Below are 26,420 nucleotides of genomic sequence, written 5' to 3' on the forward strand. Positions count from 1 at the left end.
TAAACTGAGGTAAAATTGCAGTCAGGCATGAAAAATGAGAAAAAGTTACAAACACCCCAAATCAGAGGTAAGGCTATAGTAAGGCTTAAAAATGGATTGACTTTAATTTTCTTTTCTTTTTTTTTTTTTTGAGTTATGGCTATCACAGGACCCTATAAACTAGTGCAAACATGATGAGCACACTTAAACAAAGATAACAATGCAGTAAGGCATGAAAAATGAGAAGAAGTGAGAAACACCAAAAATGAGTTGTAAGGCTATAGGAAGGAATTTCAAACAAAAAGTGCCTCCGAATGTTTTATTCTTTGAGATGTCATTGATTGAACACAGGACTTATATATGGAAAGCATGCACTCTATCACTGAGCTACATCTCAACTTGGGAAACAAGAAGAAAGTGACAAACACCCCAAATCAGAGGTAAGGCTATAGTAAGGCATAAAAAAGGAAAAATTTAGATTTTTCTTTTTCTTTTTTTTCTGATTAAAGGCTATCACAAGACCCAATAAACTAGTGCAAATATGATGAGCACACCTAAACTGGGTTGAAAATGCAGTAGGGAATGAAAAATGAGGAAAAGTGACAAACACCCCAAATCAGAGGTAAGGCTATAGTCAGGCATAAAAATGGAAAAATTTTGGGTTTTTTTAAAAAAAAATTCTGACTAAAGGCTACCACAAGACCTTAATAACTAATGCAAATATGATGAGCACACCTAAACTGGGTTCAAAATGAGGTAAGGCATGAAAAATAAGAAAAGTGGAAAAGGAGAAAAAAAAAAGTGGCAAACACACAAAATCAGAGGTAAGGCTATAGTAAGGCATAAAAATGGAAAAACTTTGGATTTTTCTTTTCTGAATTAAGGTTATCACAAGACCCTCAAAACTAGTGCAAATATGATGAGCACACTTAAACTGAGGTAAAAATGCAGTTAGGCATGAAAAATGAGAAAAAGTGGAAATGGACAAAAACAATTAGAAACACCCCATATCAGAGGTAAGGCTATAGTAAGGCTTAAAAATTAAAAAAAACTTTGGAATTTTTGGTAAAAATGCAGAGAGGCATGAAAAATTTCAAAAAAGTGACAAACTCCAAAAATGAGTTGTAAGGCATTTCAAACAAAATGTGCCTCAGAATGTTTTATTCTTTGAGATGTCAGGGATTGAACACAGGCCCAATAAATGGAAAGCATGCACTCTATCACTGAGCTACATCTCAACTTGGGAAAATGAGAAAAAAGCGACAAACACCCCAAATCAGAGGTAAGGCTATAGTAAGACATAAAAAAGGAAAAACTTTGGAATTTTTTTTATTCTTTTTTTTCTGGTTAAAGGCTATCACTAGACCCTAAAAACTATTGCAAATATGATGAGCACACTTAAACTGAGGTAAAAATGCAGTTAGGATGAAAAATGAGACAAAGTGGAAATGGACAAAAACATTACAAACACCCCATATCAGAGGTAAGGCTATAGTAAGGCTTAAAAATTAAAAGACAAATTTTTAATTTTTTTTAATTTTTTTTTTTTAGATATGGCTCTCACAAGACTATAAAATAGTGTAAATATGATGATTACACTTAAACTGAGGTAAAAATACAATAGGGAATGAAAAATGAGGAAAAGTGACAAACACCCCAAATCAGAGGTATAGTAAGGCTTAAAAATGAAAAAACTTTGGAATTTTTGCAGAGGCATGAAAAATTTCAAAAAAAATCGACAAACTCCAAAAATGAGTTGTAAGGCTATAGGAAGGCATTTCAAACAAAATGTGCCTCAGAATGTTTTATTCTTTGAGATGTCAGGGATTGAACACAGGTATTATATATGGAAAGCATGCACTCGATCACTGAGCTACATCTCAATTTGGGAAATAAGAAGAAAGTGACAAACACCCCAAATCAGAGGTAAGGCAATAGTAAGGCATAAAAATGGAAAAATTTGGATTTTGTTTTTTTCTTTTTTTTCTGATTAAAGGCTATCACAAGACACAATAAACTAGTGCAAATATGATGAGCACACCTAAAATGAGGTATAAATGCAGTCAGACATGAAAAATGAGAAAAAGTTACAAACACCCCAAATCAGAGGTAAGGCTATAGTAAGGCTTAAAAATGAAAAGACTAATTTTTGTTTTTTTTGTTTTTTTGAGATATGGCTATCACAAGACCCTAAAAACTAGTGCAAACATGATGAGCACACTTAAACTGGGTTAAAAATGCAATAAAGTTTTCTTTTCTTTTTTGATTAAAGGCTATCACAAGACCTTAATAACTAGTGCAAATATGATAAGCACACCTAAACTGGGTTAAAAATGAGGTAAGGCATAAAAAATAAGAAAAGTGGAAAAGGAGAAAAAAAAGTGGCAAACACACAAAATCAGAGGTAAGGCAATAGTAAGGCATAAAAATAATTTTTTTTTGACTTTTAAAAAAAAAAAAAAAAAAAAATCTGATTAAAGGGTATCACAAGACCTTAATAACTAGTGCAAATATGATGAGCACTCTTAAACTGAGGTAAAAATGCAGTTAGGGATGAAAAATGAGAAAAAGTGGAAATGGACAACAACATTACAAACACCCCATATCAGAGGCTATAGTAAGGCTTAAAAATTAAAAGACAAAATTTTTTTTATTTTTTTTATTTTTTTTTTTAGATATGGCTATCACAAGACTATAAAATAGTGTAAATATGATGATTACACTTAAACTGAGGTAAAAATACAATAGGGAATGAAAAATGAGGAAAAGTGACAAACACCCCAAATCAGAGGTAAGGCTATAGTAAGGCATAAAAATGGAAAAATCTTGACTTTTTTTTTCTTCTTCTTTTTCTGATTAAAGGCTATCACAAGACCCAATAAACTAGTGCAAATATGATGAGCATACCTAAACTGGGTTAAAAATGCAGTTGGGAATGAAAAATGAGGAAAAGTGACAAACACCCCAAATCAGAGGTAAGGCTAAAGTCAGGCATAAAAATGGAAAAATTTTGGGTTTTTTTTAAAAAAAAAATTCTGATTAAAGGCTATCACAAGACCTTAATAACTCATGCAAATATGATGAGCACACCTAAACTGGGTTAAAAATGAGGTAAGGCATGAAAAATAAGAAAAGTGGAAAAGGAGAAATTTTTTTTACAAACACCCCATATCAGAAGTAAGGCTATGGTAAGGCTTAAAAATGAAAAAACTTTGGAATTTTTGCAGAGGCATGAAAAATTTCAAAAAAAATTGACAAACTCCAAAAAATGAGTTGTAAGGCTATAGGAAGGCATTTCAAACAAAATGTGCCTCAGAATGTTTTATTCTTAGAGATGTCAGGGATTGAACACAGGCCTTATGGAAAGCATGCACTTGATCACTGAGCTACATCTCAATTTGGGAAAAGAGAAGAAAGTTACAAACACCCCAAATCAGAGGTAAGGCTATAGTAAGGCATAAAAATGGAAAAATTTGGATTTTGTTTTTTTCTTTTTTTCTGATTAAAGGCTATCACAAGACACAATAAACTAGTGCAAATATGATGAGCACACCTAAAATGAGGTATAAATGCAGTCAGACATGAAAAATGAGGAAAAGTGACAAACACCCCAAATCAGAGGTAAGGCAATAGTAAGACATAAAAATGGAAAAACTTTGGATTTTAATTTTCTGAATTAAGGCTATCACAAGACCCTCAAAACTAGTGCAAATGTGATGAGCACACTTAAACTGAGGTAAAAATACAGTAAGGCATGAAAAATGAGAAAAAATGACAAAACACCAAAAATGAGTTGGAAGGCATTTCAAAGAAAAAGTGCCTTACAATGTTTTATTCTTTGAGATGTAAGGGATGTAACACAGGTCTTATATATGGAATTCTTGCACTCTTTCACTGAGCTACATCTCAACTTGGGAAAGGAGAAGAAAGTTACAAACACCTCAAATCTGAGATAAGGCTATAGTAAGGCATAAAAAATGAAAATTTGGATTTTTTTTTTTTTTTTTTTTTCTGAATAAAGGCAATCACAAGACCCAATAAACTAGTGCAAATATGATGAGCACACCTAAACTGAGGTAAAAATGCAGTCAGGCATGAAAAATGAGAAAAAGTTACAAACACCCCAAATAAGAGGGAAGGCTATAGTAAGGCTTAAAAATGGATAGACTTTATTTATTTTTTATTTTTGTATTTTTTTTTTGAGTTATGGCTATCACAAGACCCTATAAACTAGTGCAAACATGATGAGCACACTTAAACAGAAATAACAATGCAGTAAGGCATGAAAAATGAGAAAAAGTAAAATAATTACAAACACCCCATATCAGAGGTAAGGCAACAGTAAGGCTTAAAAATGGAAAAACTTTGAAATATTTGCAAAGAGGCATGAAAAATTTCAAAAAAAGTGACAAACTCCAAAAATGAGTTGTAAGGCTATAGGAAGGAATTTCAAACAAAAAGTGCCTCTGAATGTTTTATTCTTTGAGATGTCAGGGATTGAACACAGGTATTATATATGGAAAGCATGCACTCTATCACTGAGCTACATCTCAACTTGGGAAACAAGAAGAAAGTGACAAACACCCCAAAACAGAGGTAAGGCTATAGTAAGGCATAAAAATGGAAAAATTTTGGGGTTTTTTTTTAAAAAAAAATTCTGATTAAAGGCTATCACAAGACCTTAATAACTAGTGCAAATATGATGAGCACACCTAAACTGGGTTAAAAATGCGGTAAGTCATGAAAAATAAGAAAAGTGGAAAAGGAGAAAAAAGGTGGCAAACACAAAATCAGAGGTAAGGCTATATATAGTAAGGCATAAAAATGGAAAAATTTTGGAATTTTCTTTTCTGAATTAAGGTTACCACAAGACCCTCAAAACTAGTGCAAATATGATGAGCACACTTTAACTGAGGTAAAAATGAGGTAAGGCATGAAAAATAAGAAAAGTGGAAAAGGAGAAAAAAAAAGTGGCAAACACACAAAATCAGAGGTAAGGCTATAGTAAGGCATAAAAATGGAAAAACTTTGGATTTTCCTTCTCTGAGTTAAGGCTATCACAAGACCCTCAAAACTAGTGCAAATATGATGAGCACACTTAAACTGAGGTAAAAATGCAGTTAGGCATGAAAAATGAGAAAAAGTGGAAATGGACAAAAAAAATTACAAACACCCCATATCAGAGGTAAGGCTATAGTAAGGCTTAAAAATGAAAAAACTTTGGAATTTTCGTTAAAAATGCAGAGAGGCATGAAAAATTTCAAAAAAAGTGACAAACTCCAAAAATGAGTTGTACGGCTATAGTAAGGAATTTCAAACAAAATGTGCCTCAGAATGTTTTATTCTTTGAGATGTCAGTGATTGAACACAGGCCTTATATATGGAAAGTATGTACTCTATCACTGAGCTACATCTCAACTTGGGAAATGAGAAGAAAGTTACAAACACCTCAAATCTGAGATAAGGCTATAGTAAGGCATAAAAATGGAAAAATTTGGATTTTTTTTCTTCTTTTTTTTCTGATTAAAGGCTATCACAAGACCCAATAAACTAGTGCAAATATGATGAGCACACCTAAACAGACATAAAAAAAAAAAAATACAGTAAGGCAAGAAAAATGAGAAAAAGTGGAACAAGTGTAAAAAATTACAAACACCCTAAATCAGAGGTGTCACACCTGATTGAAATGACCAGGATCATTATCAGGCTTCTGAAGAGCTTGATGATGAGTAAATAATGTTAATCAGTGTTGGAAGAGAGAAACATCTAAAACATGCTGAATAGGGGCTCTTGAGTTGGAATTTCTTTTTTTTCTTTCTTTTTTAAAATAATTATATTGTTTGTACAGTATAATATCATGTTTGTACAATATACTATATTGTTTGTACAATATAGTATATTGTTTTGTACAATATAAGTATATTGTTTATACAATATAGTGATCAAAAAATATTTTCCACTGTGACAGCTCTACGCTTCCGTACACATACAGACATAAATCAATACATACTAATAAGCATTCAGTGGGTACAGTGTACAGCAAACAACATGGTAATAACCAAAGAAAAGGACTTTACAGATCACTTCACAAAATGTCTCCATAATAGCGTTTATATGCTTTGGTAGCTGTATTCCTAATTCTTTAATTGTGGCAGCAATTTACAAAAGTGTAATGTTTGGTTTAGCTTTGGTCCATTTGTTTTAATGGAAATGGAATTTTCCCAAGCTCACAATCAACTGACAAAAAACACAAATCTTTGTCCACAATCTGGACACCAAAATAAATTAAAATGTTTTGTTTTTTTCCTGGAGACTGTTTTCTCTTGTATATAAAACTGGACATTGTTCCAAAAGGTTCTACTGTAAGTGCATTGATAAAAATAAGTGAGCAATAGTTTCTTCATTGAGTTCACAGAAATGACACAAATATTCAATGTCTAGTTTAAATCTTTTAAGTGTCTTCTTTGTGGGGTATATTTAATGTAATATTTTAAATGTGACTTTTTTCACTCCGTTATTAAAACACAATTTATCATCAGCCAACCACACTTTATGCCAGTTAACCCCTCTAAGTTGTGCAGACCAGTAAATCTGCCCTCTAGGCAAACTTGGCCAATGTTCTCAGATATCTATTAGAGCAGGATTTTTATTTTTTTTTTTGTAATGTCTACTGTAACTTCACCAACAGAAATCTCACACTCATAGTTTATAACAGCAGTATTTAAGCTGCAGCATGATGTGGTAATACATCAAAGATCACAGCATATTTCTTTGGGGTCACTGGCAACTGACATTTTAACTAAAATTCTTCTTAAGAAAGTAAAAGACCTTGGTCATTAAGAAGATGATTAACTAATACAATCCAGTGGCGGATGCTTTAAGACTACAAGGGAACCTCAGCTTCCCCTAAAATCAGTGGTCAAATATGTAGTGTTGTGTGTACATTTCATTGACTAAATATATGACAGAACACATGTATGTTTAGTTCAGAATCAGCTTCTTATAACAGGAAACTGACAGTGACAGCGTGACGTTCTTCATTCATTACCGCAGCGTCACAGTGTTAATAAACAGTGGTGAAGTTCAGCTTCAATTGACTTCAATGGGACAGGATTTAGGGGTTGATCCACTGCAGTCAAACTAGACGCTCATTGGATAAATGCTCGGTTATGACGCACTTAGTCCCGCCCATCGGACGCCGGGCTTCACAGGAGGTCTATGGAGCAGTGGGCTGGATCTGTCTGTTCCGGACGCTGGAATAATGGATGATGATTGGATGATCTGTCTCAGGCTAATTCAATTTTGATTGACAGCGAAATGAGCCAATCAGAGAGTATGACGTAAGCACACAGGCGGGTTTTTCAAATATTTCAGTCCGTTGCTCTGTGTGACACGGAGACTTTGCTGATCCTCTCATAGCGAATCAACTTCTGACAAACCTAGTGTCTGTTTTTGGTGTTTGTGGAGACTGTTACTGCTTGTGTTGTGAGACTTTTGACCAAACACTCACACTCCAGCGCGCAGCAGCTACGCGCGTGCGTGCGTGTGCGATAATCTACAAATAGTTGTTGACAACAAAATGTGAATTCTACTAGAATTCACATTTAAATAAACAGATACATTTTCTGAAGTAGGCAGAAAATGAGCTTCCCCTGCATGAAAGACCAGCAGCCGCCACTGATACAATCCCATGCTCCATCCAAGCCGTATATAGCAATGATTTATTCTTTTTTTTTTTTTAATAAAGGATGTCTTCATTATTCCATATGTAGCAGCTGGTTGGTGAGAAGTTATGTTTATAGATCAGTTTCCAGGACAGTAGAGCTTGTTTGTGGAAGTTTGAAAGATTTGAAAGATAACTTTATAATTGCATTTAAACAAAAACTGGATTCCGCCTAAAGGAGTTAAATACATGTTTGGAGGAGAATGAGTTCCAGAATATTTTGTCTACATAAGTTAATGAACCAGTTCATCTTAAATAATTGTTCAGTGTTTCAAAGGTTAATACATCCAATCCACCATTGTTAGGTTGTTTACGTTTATGTCCCTCTCGACCTATGAAGGAGGGGCTACAGGTGCATTAAGGCCACAACAAACAGACTCAAAAACAGCTTCTTTCCAAAACCAATGACCACTCTGAACTCTCACATCCTCTGGTCTCAGTGAAAGCCCCTGGATTCTCCTCAGCCACTTTTTAAAACACTGTTGTGTAATACCATTGAACTGTATATATAGATAATGTGCTATACACTTATACACCAGACCCTTATCGGACGATTTCTTGCATTTTTTACGTATATCCGCATCGGCCGATGAAAGCTGCTGCGTTCGCCGAGCTGCATTATTTACAGAGCAGAAATATTTTTTACCTGTTCTTGTTCCACATCACCTGTTTTTAATATTTGTTAAATATTTTTTACTTGTTCTTGTTCTACATCACCTGTTTTTAATATTTGTTAAATATTTTTTACTTGTTCTTGTTCCACATCACCTGTTTTTAATATTTGTTAAATATTTTTTACTTGTTGTTAATTTCAATAAATGCTCCTTTTTTCAAAAAAAAAAAATTGAGACTTGTACTATTTGTTATTGTCATTGTGTAGTTTTTATGATGTAAATTGAGGGAGCAAATGTAGTATCGGCTCCAAATATCGGTTCAAGAAAATCGGCAATCTGTATCGGTCATCGACTAAGGCTGATGGGAAAAAAATCAGCCCTAAAAAATCCATATCGGTCTATCCCTACTGTATATAGCACTGTAGTTATTTACTCCTCATGACTCTTCACTTTACCTCCTTTTTTGTATTATTTATGTCCTATGTTTATATTGTATATATTGTTTATTTCTTACACTGTTTTCCACTGCTACTGGAGTTGGCTTTTTTTTTTAAAATCACATTGTACGTGTACAGTGACAATAAAGGCATTCTATTCTATCTATTCTATTCATTCCAATATAAATAATCTAAAAATGTTTAAAATGCATTTTTTTTTGTAGATATATATATAAAACAGACTTCTGAGCCTTTTTTTTGCACCTTTTTTTTAGAGATACTGCAAATTTCATGTTTTTTCTGTTTCCAAAATCAGTGGTTAACTACAAAAAAAAATCCATACAAACATAAAAACCGTTTGAAAATTATAAAATAAATAATTTTATATCTATGAATAGGTCTGAAGTAATTGAAGAGATCTGATGCAGTGAAAGTAAAAAAAAATATTAATGGAGTAAATTTTTATTGCCCTTTTGACTGTTTGTGTACATAAAGTGTATGTAAACGTAAAGGAGAGCACAAGGGTTAAGATGCCTATATAATATGGCACTAAAAAAAAAAAACTTCCTAGATAACAGTGGATATTATTCAGATAAATAAATAAATGTGGTCATCACAGATTCATAGAACGGACCATCATTTTGCTGCCTTTATGGATAGACCCCAAAACACACTCCCATTTATAGACGACCTCGTCTCCACATGACTGTTCTTCAATGTTCATGTCTTTTGGTTTGTTGTAATCTCAAGATGATCCAGTATATAAATAGAAACCTGTTAATATCCAAATTTAAAGGATCAAATTTATCATATTCCTCTTATATATTAATTACTATGGAACGTGGTCCCTTAATTTAGTTAATAATCAAATCTAATGATGAATGTTTATTGTTGGTGTCATCACACGGTGAAAAAAAACTCAAACTTAAATTCTTTTCTCAGACCTTTATTGTGAATTTGACAGATTTGCCCTTTTTCACCACTGCTTTTCTCGTCTTGTCGCACAGTCCAATCTCTTGATTTTAATCTCAGTCTACAAACACCATTTATGAAAGAAAAATTACAAAATGTAGAAAATATGACCTCAAAAACAAACAACTGTGATGACAGGGATTCAGAGCTTCAACCATTTCTCTTCCAAATACAAATGTCTGGGGGATGAGTAGAAAACATGATTTAAGTGCAATAGAGACAGTAAGAGTGAGCAAAGAACACACGAGACTGAAAACACTCAGGCCGGTCAATCATTTAATAAAAAAAAAAAAAATCTGTCCCTTAACCATTCATACGCATCAATAATTAAAGAAAACATCCAGATTTAAACAGGAAAAGCCTTGTTGGAGCCCAGTGTGTATATTTTTAACAGCTGATGAACGTGTTTGGAGCTGAACATGCAGTGACCTCAAGTTTATCACAAGGCAGAAATGTTTGGATAAACCCATCATCATCATCACTGCAGAACCAGAATGAGTCTGGGAGCTGCGATGTTACATCGTGTCACGTTTTGTTTGGTTCTCATACAAATAGTGGGTTGGAGCCGGTGTGTGTGTGTGGCTTTATTTAGAGCGTGTCCAGCAGACTGTCGATCCTTCCCACCATGTCCTGTCTCTTCAGAGACAGATTCTTCTCTCCCTCGATGTACGCCTCCTTCTTCACTTTTCCCGCCACCAGACGCTCGGCCTCCTGACACGAGCGGCAAACCATTTCCTTCACCAGGCCGTCTAGTTTCTGCACCTCCCCGACCTGAACACACACACACACACACACAGGAAGTGGTGAGCACACCTCACAGAGGACCCATGACGACCCAAACAAACAAAAAACAGAACAAACAACCATTAATTGTCAAACTAACAGACATGACCGTTGAAGAACAGTCATGTGGAGACAGGGTCATCTATCAGGAGAAATAAAGGGGAGAGTTTTTTGGGGTCCATTCATAAAGTCAGCAAAATGATGGTCCATTGTTCTATGAATCTGTGATAACCACATTTATTTATTCATCTGAATAAAATCCACTGTTATCCAGGAAGTTTATTATTATTTGGGCCATAGTGTATAGTCATCTTAAAGTTGTAAATCCTTGTTTTAATCAGAAATAAAATGAGTTAAGAGAGATTAAAAACGGTGGAAAAGCTGGTGAAACAGGATTTTAACAACCACAGAAATTGGTCATGGAAAAAAAAAATGGACAGAAAAAGTGTTAAAAAGGGTTCAAAGCGTTGATATTGGAACAATTCATTTAAAATGGCAAATAATGAGCATGACAAATCGTGAACATGGTTAAATTGGCAAAAATAAGCATGAAATATGGTGACAATAATGAGTGAACATTAGCAACATTAGGTGGGAAAGGGTAAGTGCTTGAAAGTGGAAAAAAATGTCCAGAAAAGGCACTGAAATTTGATGGAGAAATGGCAGAAATGTAGCAAAAATACATTAAAAGGAGCAAAAATATGGCCAGAAAAAGTGACGAAAATAAGTTAAAATATGGCAAGTTTTGTGTAGTTGCAGAAAAAGGGTAAAAATAAGCAAAAATGGGCTCTAAACGTTAAAAAAAAATATTCCTTGTTTCTTAAAGGCATCTGGCGACCCCCTCCTAGTGTCTCGACTCCAAATGGGATCAAGACCCCAAGGTTGAGAACCCGTGCTCTAGATAATATCACAAAATATAATTAGAAAACTAATATTACTATTTGTACACATTCAATACATATTCTACAGTAATGTTTAATATATGCAGTTTATACATGCACAACAAACATGAATACATACCGTACGTACACACACGCATAGGGATGTAACGATTAATCGTAAGGCAGTTAAAAATCGATTCATAGGTATCACGATTGACATCGATACTTTGAAAATTGAATCGCAGTACTTTTTTAAACAGCAGAGGGCGCTACATATTTATCCCTTCTATTCTCCAGCAGTGTACCGGCGGGCAGAATCTGCTACTACTTTCTTTCTGGCCGCCTTCTACTCTTACATGTTAATGTTACATGTTAATGAATGATTTATTGCCCCTTTAGCACCGAAAGAATATCTGTAATATTACGTGAATATCTGTAAAACTCACGTTTTTCTATTAGCTCTGTCAGCTAGCACATATCATCTCTTCTTCACTGCACAGAATATCTGCATGGCAACCGGCCACTGGGTTACCAGCGCCCTCTGCTGGTCCAAACAAATATCTGACGTAAATCAGTGCAATGACGTTTTTTTTTTTTTTTTTTAAAGTCCAATTGTTAAGGCACAAAATACTTTTTCAGTTGCACTTTTAAAAAGAAAAAACTATCATGTAGTTTTGTATTGTTTACTATAGAACCAGAATTTAAATTAATAAGCTTCTTCTTCATTTGTATTATTCCTTTATTTATTTCAAAATTTATTTTTAGTTAAATTGCATTGATTTGAATAGTTTATCAAGGGATTGTTTTGACAACAAAAAATAAAAGGAAGATAATACAGTATTTTCTCCCAAAAAATAAAGGAATATTTTTCAGTCATCATTTGTCTACAGTCCCATTTTGTAAAATAAATCGTGAAAAAATCGTATCGTTAACCCAGTATCGTGAATCGAATCGTATCGGGAGTTGAGTGAATTGTTACATCCCTACACACGCATGTACATACTATTAATAATATACTATTTAAATACAAATTATAGTGTGACAATATTTCAATGCATAGTCTACTTTATACCAATATATACCTTTTATTATGTTTATTGAGTAAGTTTTATACCATTATATACATACTATATATTATCGCTGTCCTAGGTAAAATTGTTGCTCTTCTTTCTTATACTTACTAACGATAAATGATTTACAAAGCTTTTTAAACTGGTTTATATTGGTGCTTTGATATATTTCATCCTTTACCCTCAATTTTCACCGGATGCGGCTCCGCTGCGGAACGTCACCGCCGCGTCATCGGAGCTGATAGGTTTCCATTTTAGTCTATGTGTTAATTTCCACCGGGTCCGCTGCGGTGCGTGTCAGCTCCTTCCCAGATGCGACAGTCCGGTGCCCTGCGCCAGATATACGCAAGACTTCTATTTCTGGCGGACACCGGAGCACGACGCATCAATCAGCACAGAGCAAATGAAGCTAAACAGGAAATTAAGCACGTACTCCGCAATAAAATATCGGGTTACTTTTCAAAATAAAACACTTCAGATTATATTTCAAGTAAATACATCACCAAAACGTCATAATGTGTAAAAACAAATTCACATCCACTATTTTGATTCCTCTCATACTGTAACTACACTGTAAACTGCAGCAACTTTGATTTAGTTCATGTTTGAATGGTGCAGTTTTATCTCGTCTCTGTTGGCTGTTGCTAAAAAATGTGTCTATGACAAATCCAGAGTCCAACCTTCTTGTTCTCCATTGTTAGGAACACTGACCTGTTTGTTTATTGTTGCGTTTATAACACATACATTTAACTGCGTTCTCGCACAATTATATAAACATCGTGAGAACTGATCTGTATCATGACGTCACAGTCGTTCAACCGGAGCGCACCGCGGCGCTCTCCAAACGCAACCGGTATGAATTACCGGACGGCGGACAGCGGTGAAATACCGGATCGGTGTCGTGGCGCAGCAGAGACGTATCCAGTGGAAACCCCGGGTTAGGCAGTTCCATAATTTAACACCAGCTATTGTTCAACTCATCCGCTTCAGTGTTGTTCTAGCATATTGTATCTTAAAACGTAGTTTTCCTTTTAAATTACAAAATTTAGATTTTGCTATATGTATAATTGACTTGCCTTATCAGCCAGGTCGGAGCCCTCTGCTTTGAGGCGGGCCTGCAGCGAGCTGATCTCATTGGTCAGCGTGCGGTGTTCCGCCTCCAGGGTTTTCCGCCCACTGTTGAGCGCCCCCGTGTCCCGGGACTGCTTGTAGCGGTTCACCACCTCGTCCATGTGGCGGTACAGACCCAGACGTTTGTTGACCAGCGTCAGCACCTGCTCAGTGATGGAGGCCACCTTCATCCTCACCTCAGCTGCAGGATCCTGGAAATTAAAAATAGGAGGATGAAACAAAGCCTCGTCCTTTATCAGGTTCTCCTCTTAGAACAGCCAATAGATTAACAGGAAATACAAACTCAAGTGTTTGACATCCACTAAAAAACACCTGAATACTAGTAATAGAAAGAAAACTTACGAAACAAACTGCTTTTGCAGTAATTGTATTATTTTCATTTTAGTCAGAGACTGAAAAATATCATACTATGTATTATTTTGCTAGCAAAAGAAAAAGAAAACACTTGTTTTACACAGAAATTTGCCTCAAAATGAATATAATCCAACAGTCCATCAGTATTCCCTCTGCTAAGAAACTTTGAGCTTTTTATATTCATGTTAAAAAAAACACATTTTCTCTGATTTATTTAAAGATTATTACAAATATCACAAATCCAACAATTACTTCGGTAATTTCTGATAAAATGTATTGCAACAGCTCACATTTAACAATGAGATTATTCCTCAGTGAATACAACATGATCAATATGTGACTCGCCATCGCAACACCAGGAACAAATAGTCATGAGAAAAATGGAGAAAATGGACATACCATCATTTTCTGAGATATATAGTCATATAAAGTTATTGAAGTTATAAAGAAAGCACTCCATGCTTCAAATAACCATATCCGAGGTTTAAAAAAGGTCAAGTTAGTTACCACACTTTCGGAATCTGTAAATAATTCAGAACACTCCAACATGTTCCTGGTTTTCATATTGCCCATCACATATTTTCTAATACTTCACTCACACACAACTGTAGCATTCTCAACCTGAATATTGTAGAGAAGACTCTCGTAAACAGGTTTATTCAGAAGAGGACAACAACTCTCCATCCTACACTAGATATTCTGTAAGATCTGCTTGTTTAAAATATGGATTGTGCACTGAAATCCTTGTGGTGTTTTTTTCTGCGTGGTGTGGAAATCTCAGGCCTTTAGTAGTTTGTGCTGCACAGGCTTTGAAACGCAGCAGGGGGAGTGAAACGGAAAGCGTTTGTCATACCTTTGTGATGGCAAAGTCCAGGCGTACATAAATGATGACGGTGAAGAAGAGAATGTAGAACGCCCCGACTACCAGGAGAGGCTCCTGCAGCATCAGGATCTTATTGAAGTTATAATGCACCTGAGAAACAAAAAGGAAAAAAAATGAGCAAAATGTAAAGAAACTGAGCCAAGTCTCACCAGATACTTCACTTGTTTTTTGACTTGGAAAACAACTTTACTTAAAAATATTGACTTGAAATTGTGTCGTTGCTACTTTAGAACGGTCAGAGTGATACACTTAGAATTGTGGCAAGAGTCAATACTTTCTACAGAGACGTTTAAATTAATGCTGGGCAAGTTAATGCAGTAATTAATTAACGCCAATAATTATTTTAACACGCATTAACTCCGTTTATTATTTTATTTTGAAAGTCTGTTGCTCATTGGGTCAGATGTTGTTATGTCACATGATGAAGAGCTGGAACAGAAAATAACTTGCAGGACAGAAACAAGATGAAAGGTACCGAGCTCTTACATTTTAATTTTAAATCGCTCCCAGACGGCCAACTGGATGAAACTAACGTTATGTGTAGTTACTGCAAAGCTGAATTTTCTCATCACCGGAGTACTTCAAGTCCCAAGTATCACTTAAACACAATACAGACCGTTGACGCTGCCAATTCATCCAGCAAACAAACAGCAAACGGAGGCTTCAGCAGTCCACATTAGACGCATCGTGTGGGCGAAGCATCAATAAACAAAAGCGAGACAAGCTAACAAATACCATGGTGAAGTGGATAGCTACAAACTGCAGGCTGTTAAGTGTTGTTGCAGATGTTGATCTGAGGAATGTTCCTAGGATCGCAACGAATGACGACAGGTATGAGCCTCCCTCATGGCGCACCATCACGAGAAGAATACACGAGTTGTATGAAAATGATTCGACTATAAAGGCGACAGCGTTACAACGCGCACCAACGTTTGCTCTCAATGGAAACTACTGGTGTTGAAGAGTAAGAAAATGTAACGTTGGAGGAATTAATAAATGCAGTTAATTCTGTCATCAATCTTTTTTTATTTATTTGTATTTATTTATTTATTTTTACTACAATTCTCCAAAGAAAATCTAGTACAACATGGACTTCAAAGACTAAAAAGTCTTCTGCAGAGGAAAGCACAGCTTTGTACTGTTTTTTTTGTAGTCAACCACTTCATCTTCCTCTTAACATGGACACTTGTTACTGAAAATAGCCTGTTTATGATGCTCCCTAATAAAAGAAAAATTATTCTAATGTTACCTGTTTAGAAAAAAATAGAAAACTGATTTAAAACTGTTGCTGTTGCTCAAACGGTTGATACTGGCTCTGGTCTCTGGGGGTACACTATGTTGGAGAATTTTGTTCTTAATAAGCACTTTGTTTGTTTGTGTTTACAGGTCAAATGTTGCATTTTTGTTCACACAGCAGTACTTTTAAAATAAAATATTATTGAATTTTGCACACAACACTGCAATTAATCGCAGAGAATAATGCAATTAATTGCGATTAAGAATTTTTTGTCATTGCCCAGCACTAGTTTAAATACATAAAATTTTGACTGGTAAACTATTGAAACAGGTACAGGTTTTTTTGTTAGTGTCAGATCAACACTGACCTTGAGTGCTTGTGAGAGCACGATATGTAACAACAACCCAAAATGTTATACATTTATTTTAATAAAACCTAAAGTGTAATAACTCAGAGTTTCCCAACCTTTTTCTTGTCATGACCCCATTTTTAAATCACAAATTTCTGGTGAACCAGAGACTTTCTTTATCGAAAATTAGCTTCTTGATATATTCATACAGCTTTTCATCTGAACTACATGAGAAATTGAAAGTATAGAATACAGTTTGCAGAGAATGTATGTGGTGTTTTAATTTGAAAAAGAAGAATTATTGAAGCTCTTTGAGCTTTCTGCCTCTTCCTGCACTGTACACATTTTCTGTGATATTATTGTCACTATTGTTTAGTACATTATTGTTTATTTGTAATATTCTGTATATACAGTATTCTATTTATATTACAGGTATTCTTTCTATTTTTCTATTTTATACTATTATTATTTTACTCTATTCTTTAAGGGCATAATGGGGAACTTGAGGACATGCACATAATGACAAATACAAATCCTTGAATTAAGCTTTTTTTAAACTGTGTAAAACAATATATTACTAGACTTTTCAGGTGACCTAATCTTATTCCAATCCGACCCCGCATGGGGAAATGACCCTCAGGTTGAAAAACACTGTAATAGCTGGTCAATAATGTAACACAAGTGCTGAGCCTGAAATGTAGGTAAAAAAATTCAGAAAACCCAAAATGTTACAAGACGCTGAACCCAGAACGTGAAATTTCTTTTAGTTTGTTATTGCATTTTGGGAAAAGCTAAATATTTTCCCTTAATATGATAATTATTAAGGGTGGGAAAGAAAATCGATTCCACGATTTTTTTGTGTGCCGATATTAATAAAAGATTCTGCTTCCCAGTATCGATTTTTTTTATTGTATTTTTCACATTATTGGGTGGCGGTAATGCACCAATAAGTGAGTGCAAACACGAGTTGCATCTAGGAATGTAACGATACGATTCGATTCACGATACTGGGTATTGTTTTCTGGAACTGTGACATATTTCTAGAAGTTTAGGATTCAACTTATGTGTTTGGATGAAGAAAAAAAATCATGATAATCATCACTGTAGAATCGCAAAACATGTAAAATCAGAATCGCAATTTAAATCGAATCAGCACCCAAGAATGGGGATGAAAATCGAATTGGGACAAAGGGGTATCGTCCCAGCCCTAGTAATAATTGTAATACATCAGAGTGAGTCAATGATTTATGGATTAAAGGGCATATGTGTATGTCGTTACATTTTGGGCAAAAAGTTTTTCCGTTTTGGCCTCAGCATCTTGTTATATTATTGATTATTACATTTCAGGTTTTCGAGTTATTACATATCGGGCTTAACAAAGCTAAATCTAAGACTAAAAAAAGCATGTAGTCTCATTGACTGATCGAGAGTAACTCCATTTCCACTCACTACAACATCCTGAATGTGCTGTTCCACAAGGTTGTTCTTAGTGGCGACCAACACCGGCCGTCCGAACGTATCCAGGTAAGTGTAGTGCAGCTGGTTTGGCATACGGTGGATTTTGTACGGCGTGTCCACGTGGATGTTTCTGACGGGGAAGGAGAAACGGGAAAAATCCACATCAGCAGCTGCGGACGCATTGTTTCAGTTAATCTCTGAGCGGGTGCTTACCTGGCCCCCTCGGGAAGAATGATTTTCACGGTCATTTCGTCGATGACTTGGTCGTCATAAACATGGTCGATCAGTCTCATCTTCAGAGCGTACTGATCCCCTGTGACGCAAAGACACAAGGACAATAATCACTGTGTTTTAATCTCAACTATTCATTCATTAACAGGAAGGTGAAAAACTTTGCACAGAAAAGTCACTGCAAAGATACGCAGGGACTTTTCACATCATTTCTGTGTCAGTTTACACAGTAGCGTTTTCCTCTTTCCCTAATTAAATAACTTGACTGGTTATTAAACTTCCAGAAATCATACCACACATTCTAAATGTGGTTAATTGTGTCAACTACTATTATGCATTTTATATTTTAGGGCAAATAATCATCCCAAGCCATTCTTCAACTTTTAACAGCGAGTAAGTTTTTTTAATTTGCGAGAACAAGTAAATGGTAACTAACTGTAATCCAAGTACCAAGATCAAAAACAAGGGGTATGTTTATCAAACTGTCAAATGTCATTACAATTCAAAAAAGTTTAACTTTTGCTTCTACAACAGATTCTGATTCTAAGTTATTAAATAAATAAATAAAATCTATAAGTGTCCAGTATGTTTCATGAAAGTAAAGTGCAATCAACTTCCAGCTAAAAGCTTAATCTTCCAACTCTCTTGTAGTCGACACAGCTGCTGTTCGTGAACTAAATTAAATGATTTATTTCACATTTACACCTGCAAGTGCACGGTCAGCATCGCATTTTAAAAAGTGGAGCCATGACGCTCTTGTGCGTGCAATGTTATGTTCAGGTCCTGCATGGAAATATCCAACTCTTCCGCTCCCTCACAAACACAAGGATGCATTAAGGTCCAGAAACATGGTACCGTTTGATTTTCCATAGTACCAAAATTTTCAGGTAGTACCAAAGGAATTTGGTCAGTACCTAAAAAAAAATATTCATACGTTCGGATCGGTGATTGATTTTTTTAAACTCACTGATCGGTGATCGGCCCAAAAATCCTGATCATGTAAAGTCTATTTAAAATGTAAAACTTTTGAAACATTGATTTAACACAATTTAATGACAATTAAGACCTTATTTTTCATGAATGTACTGCCTTTTAAAACTTTTGAAGGATCCGCAGTGTTTAATGTCAGCTTCAGATGCCTGATGGCTTTTCTTAAAGGCGGTCGAGTAACAACATTATGTCTGACAAACATCTAACAGTAATGAGCAGTCAACCTACCCAGAGTGTAAAGGTATTCGTAGCTTGGCAGATTGTACCCAATGATGTAGTGCGTCTTCCAGCCTCCAAACAAAGGGAAACGGGGACGGACCTCCACCTCCACAGAATCATCCAGAACCTGCAGGTGAGAGGTGGAGATGTTGCCGATCTCATCCCTGTAGTAAACGTCCTGAGCGGAGGCGGGCAGTATAGTCTGCAGAGGAGGAAAGTAGTACAACATTTAAGAACCACCTAAACACTGACCTACAAACTGAGGTGCAAATATCAGACCTTGAAGGACTTGACGGAGGAGATGCCGCTGTCAGACTGACGCTGGTAATCGTAACGTGAGAAAGGACCCTTCAGCACAGCCCCCGTGTGCCTCAGGTCAATGGTTTCCTCCACAGCAATGTTGCCCCAGTGAGACACTTCAATGGTGCGGGTGATGCTACTGATGGTGAGGAAGGGCGAGTTGTTTTCATAATGGATCTTCATCGTGTCCTGAGCAGTGGGAAACACACGTCAACACATTTTATGCATCAGTGGAAAGAAAGTGTGGATCGCAATGGTTGCCAACCTTTTTTGGGTCGTGACCCCATTTTTATATCACAAATTTCTGTAGACCCAAAGACATTTTTTTTCTTCTAATATTTGTTTCAGATCATGTTTGTTTTACTGTGTTAAAGATATGGAACAGGGTTTGGGTCAATTATAATTGTAATCGCATAATTGATCATTACAATTATGGCGTAATTATAATTGTAATTGTGATTTAAAAGATCTGTTGCTGTCATAATTGTAATCAAATTGTAATTGAGTTAATAATTGACTGACATTTTTATAGAATTTTCTTGGCAATTACAATAACAAAATGAAAAACTGGGGCTATATAGATACAAAAAAGGCTCAGACGGCCACACCAAAAATATTAAAACCTATATGTTCATTGATTAGGAAGCCTGTCAGGATAACCAATAGATGGGAAAGAAATTAGATGATAGATTTGTTTTTAGTGTATTTTACAGCTGATTTAGGATCCGTTATCATAAGAAATGCTAACAGAAAGCTAACACAAGAGAAAGGCTAACTTTTATTAGCCTATATATTTCAGGCTCAGTAATTGTGATTAATTGTAATTGAACTTTAGTAATTGAGAATGTATTTGTAATTAACTTTGAGGATAAAAATAATTGTAATTTAATTATAATTGTAATTGGGGGAAAATGCCAGTCTCCATAATTTTAATTGAACGTGGGTAATTTAAAACACAACTGTTACTGACAAATGTAATTGACCCCAACCCTGATATAGAGAAGCTAAGATTAGTGACCAAATGCACCAGCTCAGATATTTTTATACTGCATTTTATTTGAACTAGATTTATATATGAGAAAGTGAAAGTATAGAATACAGTCGTTTAAAATTGTGTGTTGTGTTTTAATTATAATAATTATTCAATTCAACTTAATTTATATAGTACTAATTACAACAATATTCAGCGCTCAAAGAATTTATACAACAATTTAATATTAAGATTAATAGATACAAATATATGTAGATTAATAGGGCTTTGAGATGACTTGTTGTAATTAGCGCTATGTACATAAAGTTGAATTGAAGAGATCTTTTTAATCAGTAATTTATTTTTTAATCAATTACTAGACATTCCTGGCGCCCCCAAGGTTGAAAACCACTGGTGTATGGTGTACCTGACTGAATGGAGCGATGTCAGAGAACGGTCCGTATTCTATTATCTCATCGTTCTTGCTAGGATTGCCCAGCTTGGTGTAGCTCTCCACCGTCTTGGAGGCCAGGCGGACGCGTGTGGTCTGGCTGCGGGTCGGGTACGGAGAGTACAGGTAGTGGTTCCCCTGGAAGACCACCAGCTGCCTCTCGGCCTGAGCGATCTGTGTAGGGAACGGCTTCAGGACGTGGCTGAACATCAGCTCCACCTTCGTCTTCAGCTGAGAACCAGCAGCCAAACTGGAGGGAAGCTGCACGTTGTAGAACTCCCCACTGCAACAAACACAGGAGGATGTTAACGCCTCAAAAATACTTCACCATTGGAAGAAATTCATTTATGAACATTAGTGGAATCTTTTTTAAATAATTATATTGTTTTAGAGACAATAACAGAAGACATTTTTTCTTAATGAAAATGCCATTAAATAACTCGAGTGATAATTCTAAATATGATGTTTTCTTGTGTGTTTACAGATTATTATTCATTTTTTTATACAATATTCCTGGGATTGGTCAAATTCAGAGACAAATTTCACTGTCGGGTATTACATTACATTATTGTGTGTTTTTAAGTAGTAGTACATAGATTCTGGTTAAATGTTTGAAGGGTTACAGGACTGTGAGAAGTTTAGGAACCACTGTTCTAGGTCAATGGTTCCCAAACAGGGATGCGTGTACTCCTGGGGGTCGGGAACACATAGCAGGGGGTACTCTGAAAGATTTAACACTTAATTTATTAAATACTATATTTTTTGTCATTTATTGAAACAGGATTATTTTATGCTGTAGATGCCATTTTATGGCACTTCTGGCAATAGAAAATAAAAAAAATATCTACATTTTACAAAGGAGCCCATATTTGCTTAATATTGAAGTCATCTTTAAGTAATTTAAAAAATAAAAGTAAATTTCACTTTAAATCACACTCATTGTTTTGAATTTAAAGATTATTAAGCCTTAGGGAACCAATGTTTGAGACACATCAGAATAATTTGTCATTGTACAAAAGCACAACGAAACTTTTGAAAAATACAGTGCAAGACAGTGTAGGAAAAAAATAGTGCAAAAGATGTAGGTAATAATTAAAAAATACTAATATATATATATATATACATACACATAGTAAATACAACAGCCAATATAAAATAAAAAATGAAAAAGCATATGAAACTATGGAGTGGGTACTTATGATATGAAGAGGGGGGGTACACATTATTTGTTGAAAATGTCAAGGGGGGTACACAGGACAAAAAATATTTGGAACCACTGATCTAGGTCAGTGCTCTAAACTTTTTTTTGACTTGTGTAGCCTTTGGTTTTCTTGTTGAATCTCATGTAACACCTCATATCATACATTCCTTCCTTCCTTCAATTCATGACATGCTGTTTCTATGTGTCAGCAGGCTCCACTGAACTCTGTATGTAAAGCAATAGTAACAGAGTATAGTTTACTCATTAATGTATTCACTAGGGGCCCTATTCTCCCTCTCACTTTTAATTTGAAACGCCTTCATTGATAAACAATGTAACAGGTTGATTTGATCAGATTACTGCAGTGTGAGGATTGGCTGCATTCTTTTGTCCGAACAACAGTTAAAATCTCTCCTTTCCCCCCCCTCTACTAACGATAGATTAACGCTTGTGTGAAAAACCTGACTTTATTAACTTCTTCCACTCCTGCATTCAGAAATGATCAGCGCATCATCATCATCATCATCATCATCATCAATACGGTACCTGATCTAAAGCGTGACCGAGTGTGACGCGCTGGATCTTTGAGGATATAATCCCGCAGAGCATCCTGCTTTAATCCAGAGGAGACAGATGTGTTTGCAGTGAAACAGAACCACTGGCTTATTACATAATATTCAGTTTAAAATATAAATTGTTTAAAGCCTTATGGAGCTGATGTGAGCGAGTCCGAACTAAAGATGAGCCCCATTTAAATATGTGTAGGAACACTTTCTGGTCCATCCTCTCATGCGCATTTCACCAACCACTGCATATGACAGCTTCACTTATTATTTACTCTGTAGTGGATCAAACTGTGGCTTTACATTGGACAAAGTATGAAAATAGTTGGACATCACTGTGACCAACGTGGACAGAAGTCTGATGGCTGTCAGAGTTTCATTTATCGAGCAGCAGCTGATGTGCAACTCAACCTTCCGTCGAGACCTACCATCTCTGCAGAAAAAAAGAGTGGACGGCACGGATAAAATATATTGAAATGTAACACATTTTGTCCCGTCGAGAACCTTGTGACAGTTTGGATAGATTTTTTCTGGGAGTCTCTTTTGCAATATTATAAGTCAGTGGGGCTTAAATTGTAACTAAGTCCAAACTTCTAGTGCAATATAATGTTTCACCTTATCGGGTCGCAGCCCTTATGCCAGGGAGAATACACGCAAGGCCAGAATTGAATGGGAATACCCAAATTTCAGGGCCAGTCCACACAGAGTGCGTAACCGGGATGACGGTGCGCAGCGACTGACAGCTTTTCTGACTTGCGTGAATGAGAGAATAGAGCCTTATATTCACAAGGAATCTGCTGCAATGTTCTCAACTAGCACTTTTTTGAATCACCTTCTGTAGATAAGCATCATGTCTCCCTTTGTGTTGATTCCATACTCTACTTTAGATCAGAGTAAACTCATTATATAAACACCTAGATATGTATTAATCACAACAGGGGAATAAAAACATTTACCTTTGGCCTCGTACTGTCGTCTGCTGAAGCTCGAGTGTGCCATCATCATCTTCATCAACCTTCACCTGTGAAACACGTCCACATACATGAGCACAAATGGTTTTAAATTTCATAAAACGCTAGTTCACAAAGTGAGCACAATCCCAGGGGGCATCTGGACACTTTATCACGCTAATTTAACAATACGAGGTTAGCCTGTGATGTGCAAAGTTATATTTCTGATTCGGTTTATTAACATTGTTTGAAAAGTTTTGCACATTGCACTGTGGGATGTAGAGTAAACTGATGCATAAAAGTCTTTTTCCTTCATTCTTACTGTGCTTTCCTGTGTTTCTTCACCAGACAAGGAAGACGGTGACAAAATAATTCATCAATTTTATATAGCGCTTTTGTATAAATTATTATCTATACCTGGTGGATTAAAAAAGAGCTGATATTCCTGCAGGAAATTAAAGAGTTAAAGCAAACAAATCCATTTGTATTATTTAATTCCCTCACTCAATAAGAGAATCAGTCAAGAATCTAATCGATTAGCAGTATTGATAATGGAATCGGAATTGCTAAATTCTTATCAATTACCATCCCCAGTACGAATAGACCTCAATGGTCTTATATGTCAACTTTTTAAAACCCTTAATCTTAGACTCCACCCAGAAACTCCCATATCGGTTGGACGGCGGGTTCTAATTCATTAGTACGATACCTAAAGGTGCAGTTCCATTCTGGAAACGCAAGTTATCTAATGGTGATTCTGAAAATTTAGTGGATTGGTCTCAAACCATTACCTCATTAAAAAGAGGAAGTGTCTATTGATATGAAAGTGTATCAATAGTCCAAGGGACTATGGGTACTTTTTCCAGACCTTTTTTTTTTTTTACACAAGTTTAATGTGTCTGTTTCTTCACCGTGTCAGGATGACCGAGTGGTCTAAGGCGCCTGACTCAAGAATTCTTCCTTCCGCTGGGTATTCCCTGGGTTAGGGATAGGACTGAAATAAAAGGGTTAGCAGGGTAGCTAAAAATAAATACGAGCTAAAATAAAACTGAGGGAACTTTAAGTCAGGTGGTGCACCTATCACTCACCGAAGCTGGTCAATAAGGGGCGTTGCGTATGAATACACTCAAAGTCTATTGATACGTTGACATAAAACCATTGAGGTCAACTGGTACTAGGGATGGGAATACGTTTCCGTATCAATAGCCACGACCATAAAATAAAAAAAAAAAAAACATACACAATAAAAATACACAAAGGACAGACGTTGAGCAAAAACTATTTCCGCAAATTGCAGGTTTGTATGTAGCAGACTAGCTTTATTAGAGACGCGGCTGTTGTTGAGGTTTCATTCATAATGGCAGTGGGCAGGCTCGCGCGTGGTCACACCCGGAAGTGAGCTGCCCTGCGCGCATACGTGTCATTCAGCCGCTGCCAGACAAAAAGCACGAGCCAATGTGCACTAAACCACATTAACATACAGGCATAATGCGTCCCTATGAGACTCAGTCAGTGTGTGTCTGCAAAGTAGTTTCTGGGAAAGTAAAGAGCTTGCACTACTCATTGTAATTGCACTAACTTTGTAGATCGAAGTGCAAACACAACCACACACTAATAGTGCTTAAATACCCAAATCTCAGTGCACAAAAAGCTAAACTCATTATTACTTCATGTAACTATACGTCTGCGACTGAAAGAGTTAAATAAAAGCTGAAATGGATGACAGCACAATCAGTCTGGGGTGTAAGGCTAATATGCTAAAGCTAATCCTAAAGTCGTTAGGGGTGTTTTCATCCTCGGTATGTGGACTTACCGAGGCTCCGATGTAGGCCAAGTGCTGGGCCAGCTCCGGTTCCACCGCCAACATGAAGCTGGAAACGGCAGAGGGTCCCCGGTTGGACAGCACGATCTCCGCGGTGATCTTAGCCAGGTGGGTGCTCAAGTCCACGGTCCTCTTCACATCCTCGTTCACTAAACCGTCAGCGGAAGCTAACGGGCTAACAGCTGCTAGCAGCAGGAGACAGGCGGACAGCAGCGGGGCTTTTAGGGGCATTTCTCACACAGAATGAAAGGGTGAAGTATTGGGTTGGTCCGGTAGAAAGAGGAAAAACAACTGCAGCGAAGAAAAGGCCACCGTGCCGCTCTCAGGAAGAAATGATGACGCTACATTCAGGCGAGCGTGATTACGTCACAGGGTGTGCATCGTAACGTGCTGTTACTCGCAAGCGACAAGGATTAATAAATATATTCTTAACAAATAACAACCACATTAACTAAGTAGGTAGATTGATGTCTTTATTATTAAAAAAAAAAACAATAAAAAAGCCTCAATAAAAACTATGGAAACCCATTCCCGCCAGTAAAAAAACATCCCGCAAGTAAAAAAAATTAGGAAAAGTAAAATAATAATAATAATAATAATAATCTTAAGTCATAATTATGAGATACTATCTCATAATAAGTATCATAATTGCCATAATTATGATAATTATGATTATTATTATGACTTATATCTCATAATTAGTCATACTTATTGTATTGTTTTATTATTACTTTACTTTTTCTATTTATTTATTTATTTTTACATGCGGGAATGCTGCTTCCATAAAGAACTTTTTTACTTCAATAAAAAATAAATATTGTCAGTAAAAGAAAAAGTGTTCAAATGCAAAGA

At 35.9% G+C, this 26,420-nt stretch overlaps 1 protein-coding gene and 1 long non-coding RNA gene across 2 annotated transcripts; one reads left to right on the forward strand and one right to left on the reverse strand.

The window, feature by feature from the left end:
• Positions 1–411: 411 nt before the first annotated feature.
• On the forward strand, positions 412–879 carry LOC114463164 (uncharacterized). Its single transcript, XR_003674070.1, has 2 exons — positions 412–601; positions 804–879. It is a non-coding gene; the product is annotated as an uncharacterized LOC114463164 (long non-coding RNA).
• Positions 880–9,988: 9,109 nt separating this feature from the next.
• rpn1 (ribophorin I) lies at positions 9,989–25,923 on the reverse strand. Its single transcript, XM_028446460.1, has 10 exons — positions 25,560–25,923; positions 23,753–23,817; positions 21,009–21,315; positions 19,591–19,800; positions 19,321–19,513; positions 18,085–18,184; positions 17,863–18,001; positions 14,798–14,917; positions 13,536–13,781; positions 9,989–10,496 (listed from the first exon to the last, which is right to left on the reverse strand). The coding sequence occupies exons 1-10, from the start codon at positions 25,797–25,799 to the stop codon at positions 10,314–10,316; spliced, it is 1,803 nt and encodes a 600-aa protein (XP_028302261.1). The 5' UTR covers positions 25,800–25,923; the 3' UTR covers positions 9,989–10,313.
• Between the last annotated feature and the right edge of the window lie 497 nt (positions 25,924–26,420).

The sequence above is a fragment of the Gouania willdenowi genome, chromosome 5 (assembly GCF_900634775.1).
Source record: "Gouania willdenowi chromosome 5, fGouWil2.1, whole genome shotgun sequence".
NCBI classification, from domain to species: domain Eukaryota; kingdom Metazoa; phylum Chordata; class Actinopteri; order Blenniiformes; family Gobiesocidae; genus Gouania; species Gouania willdenowi.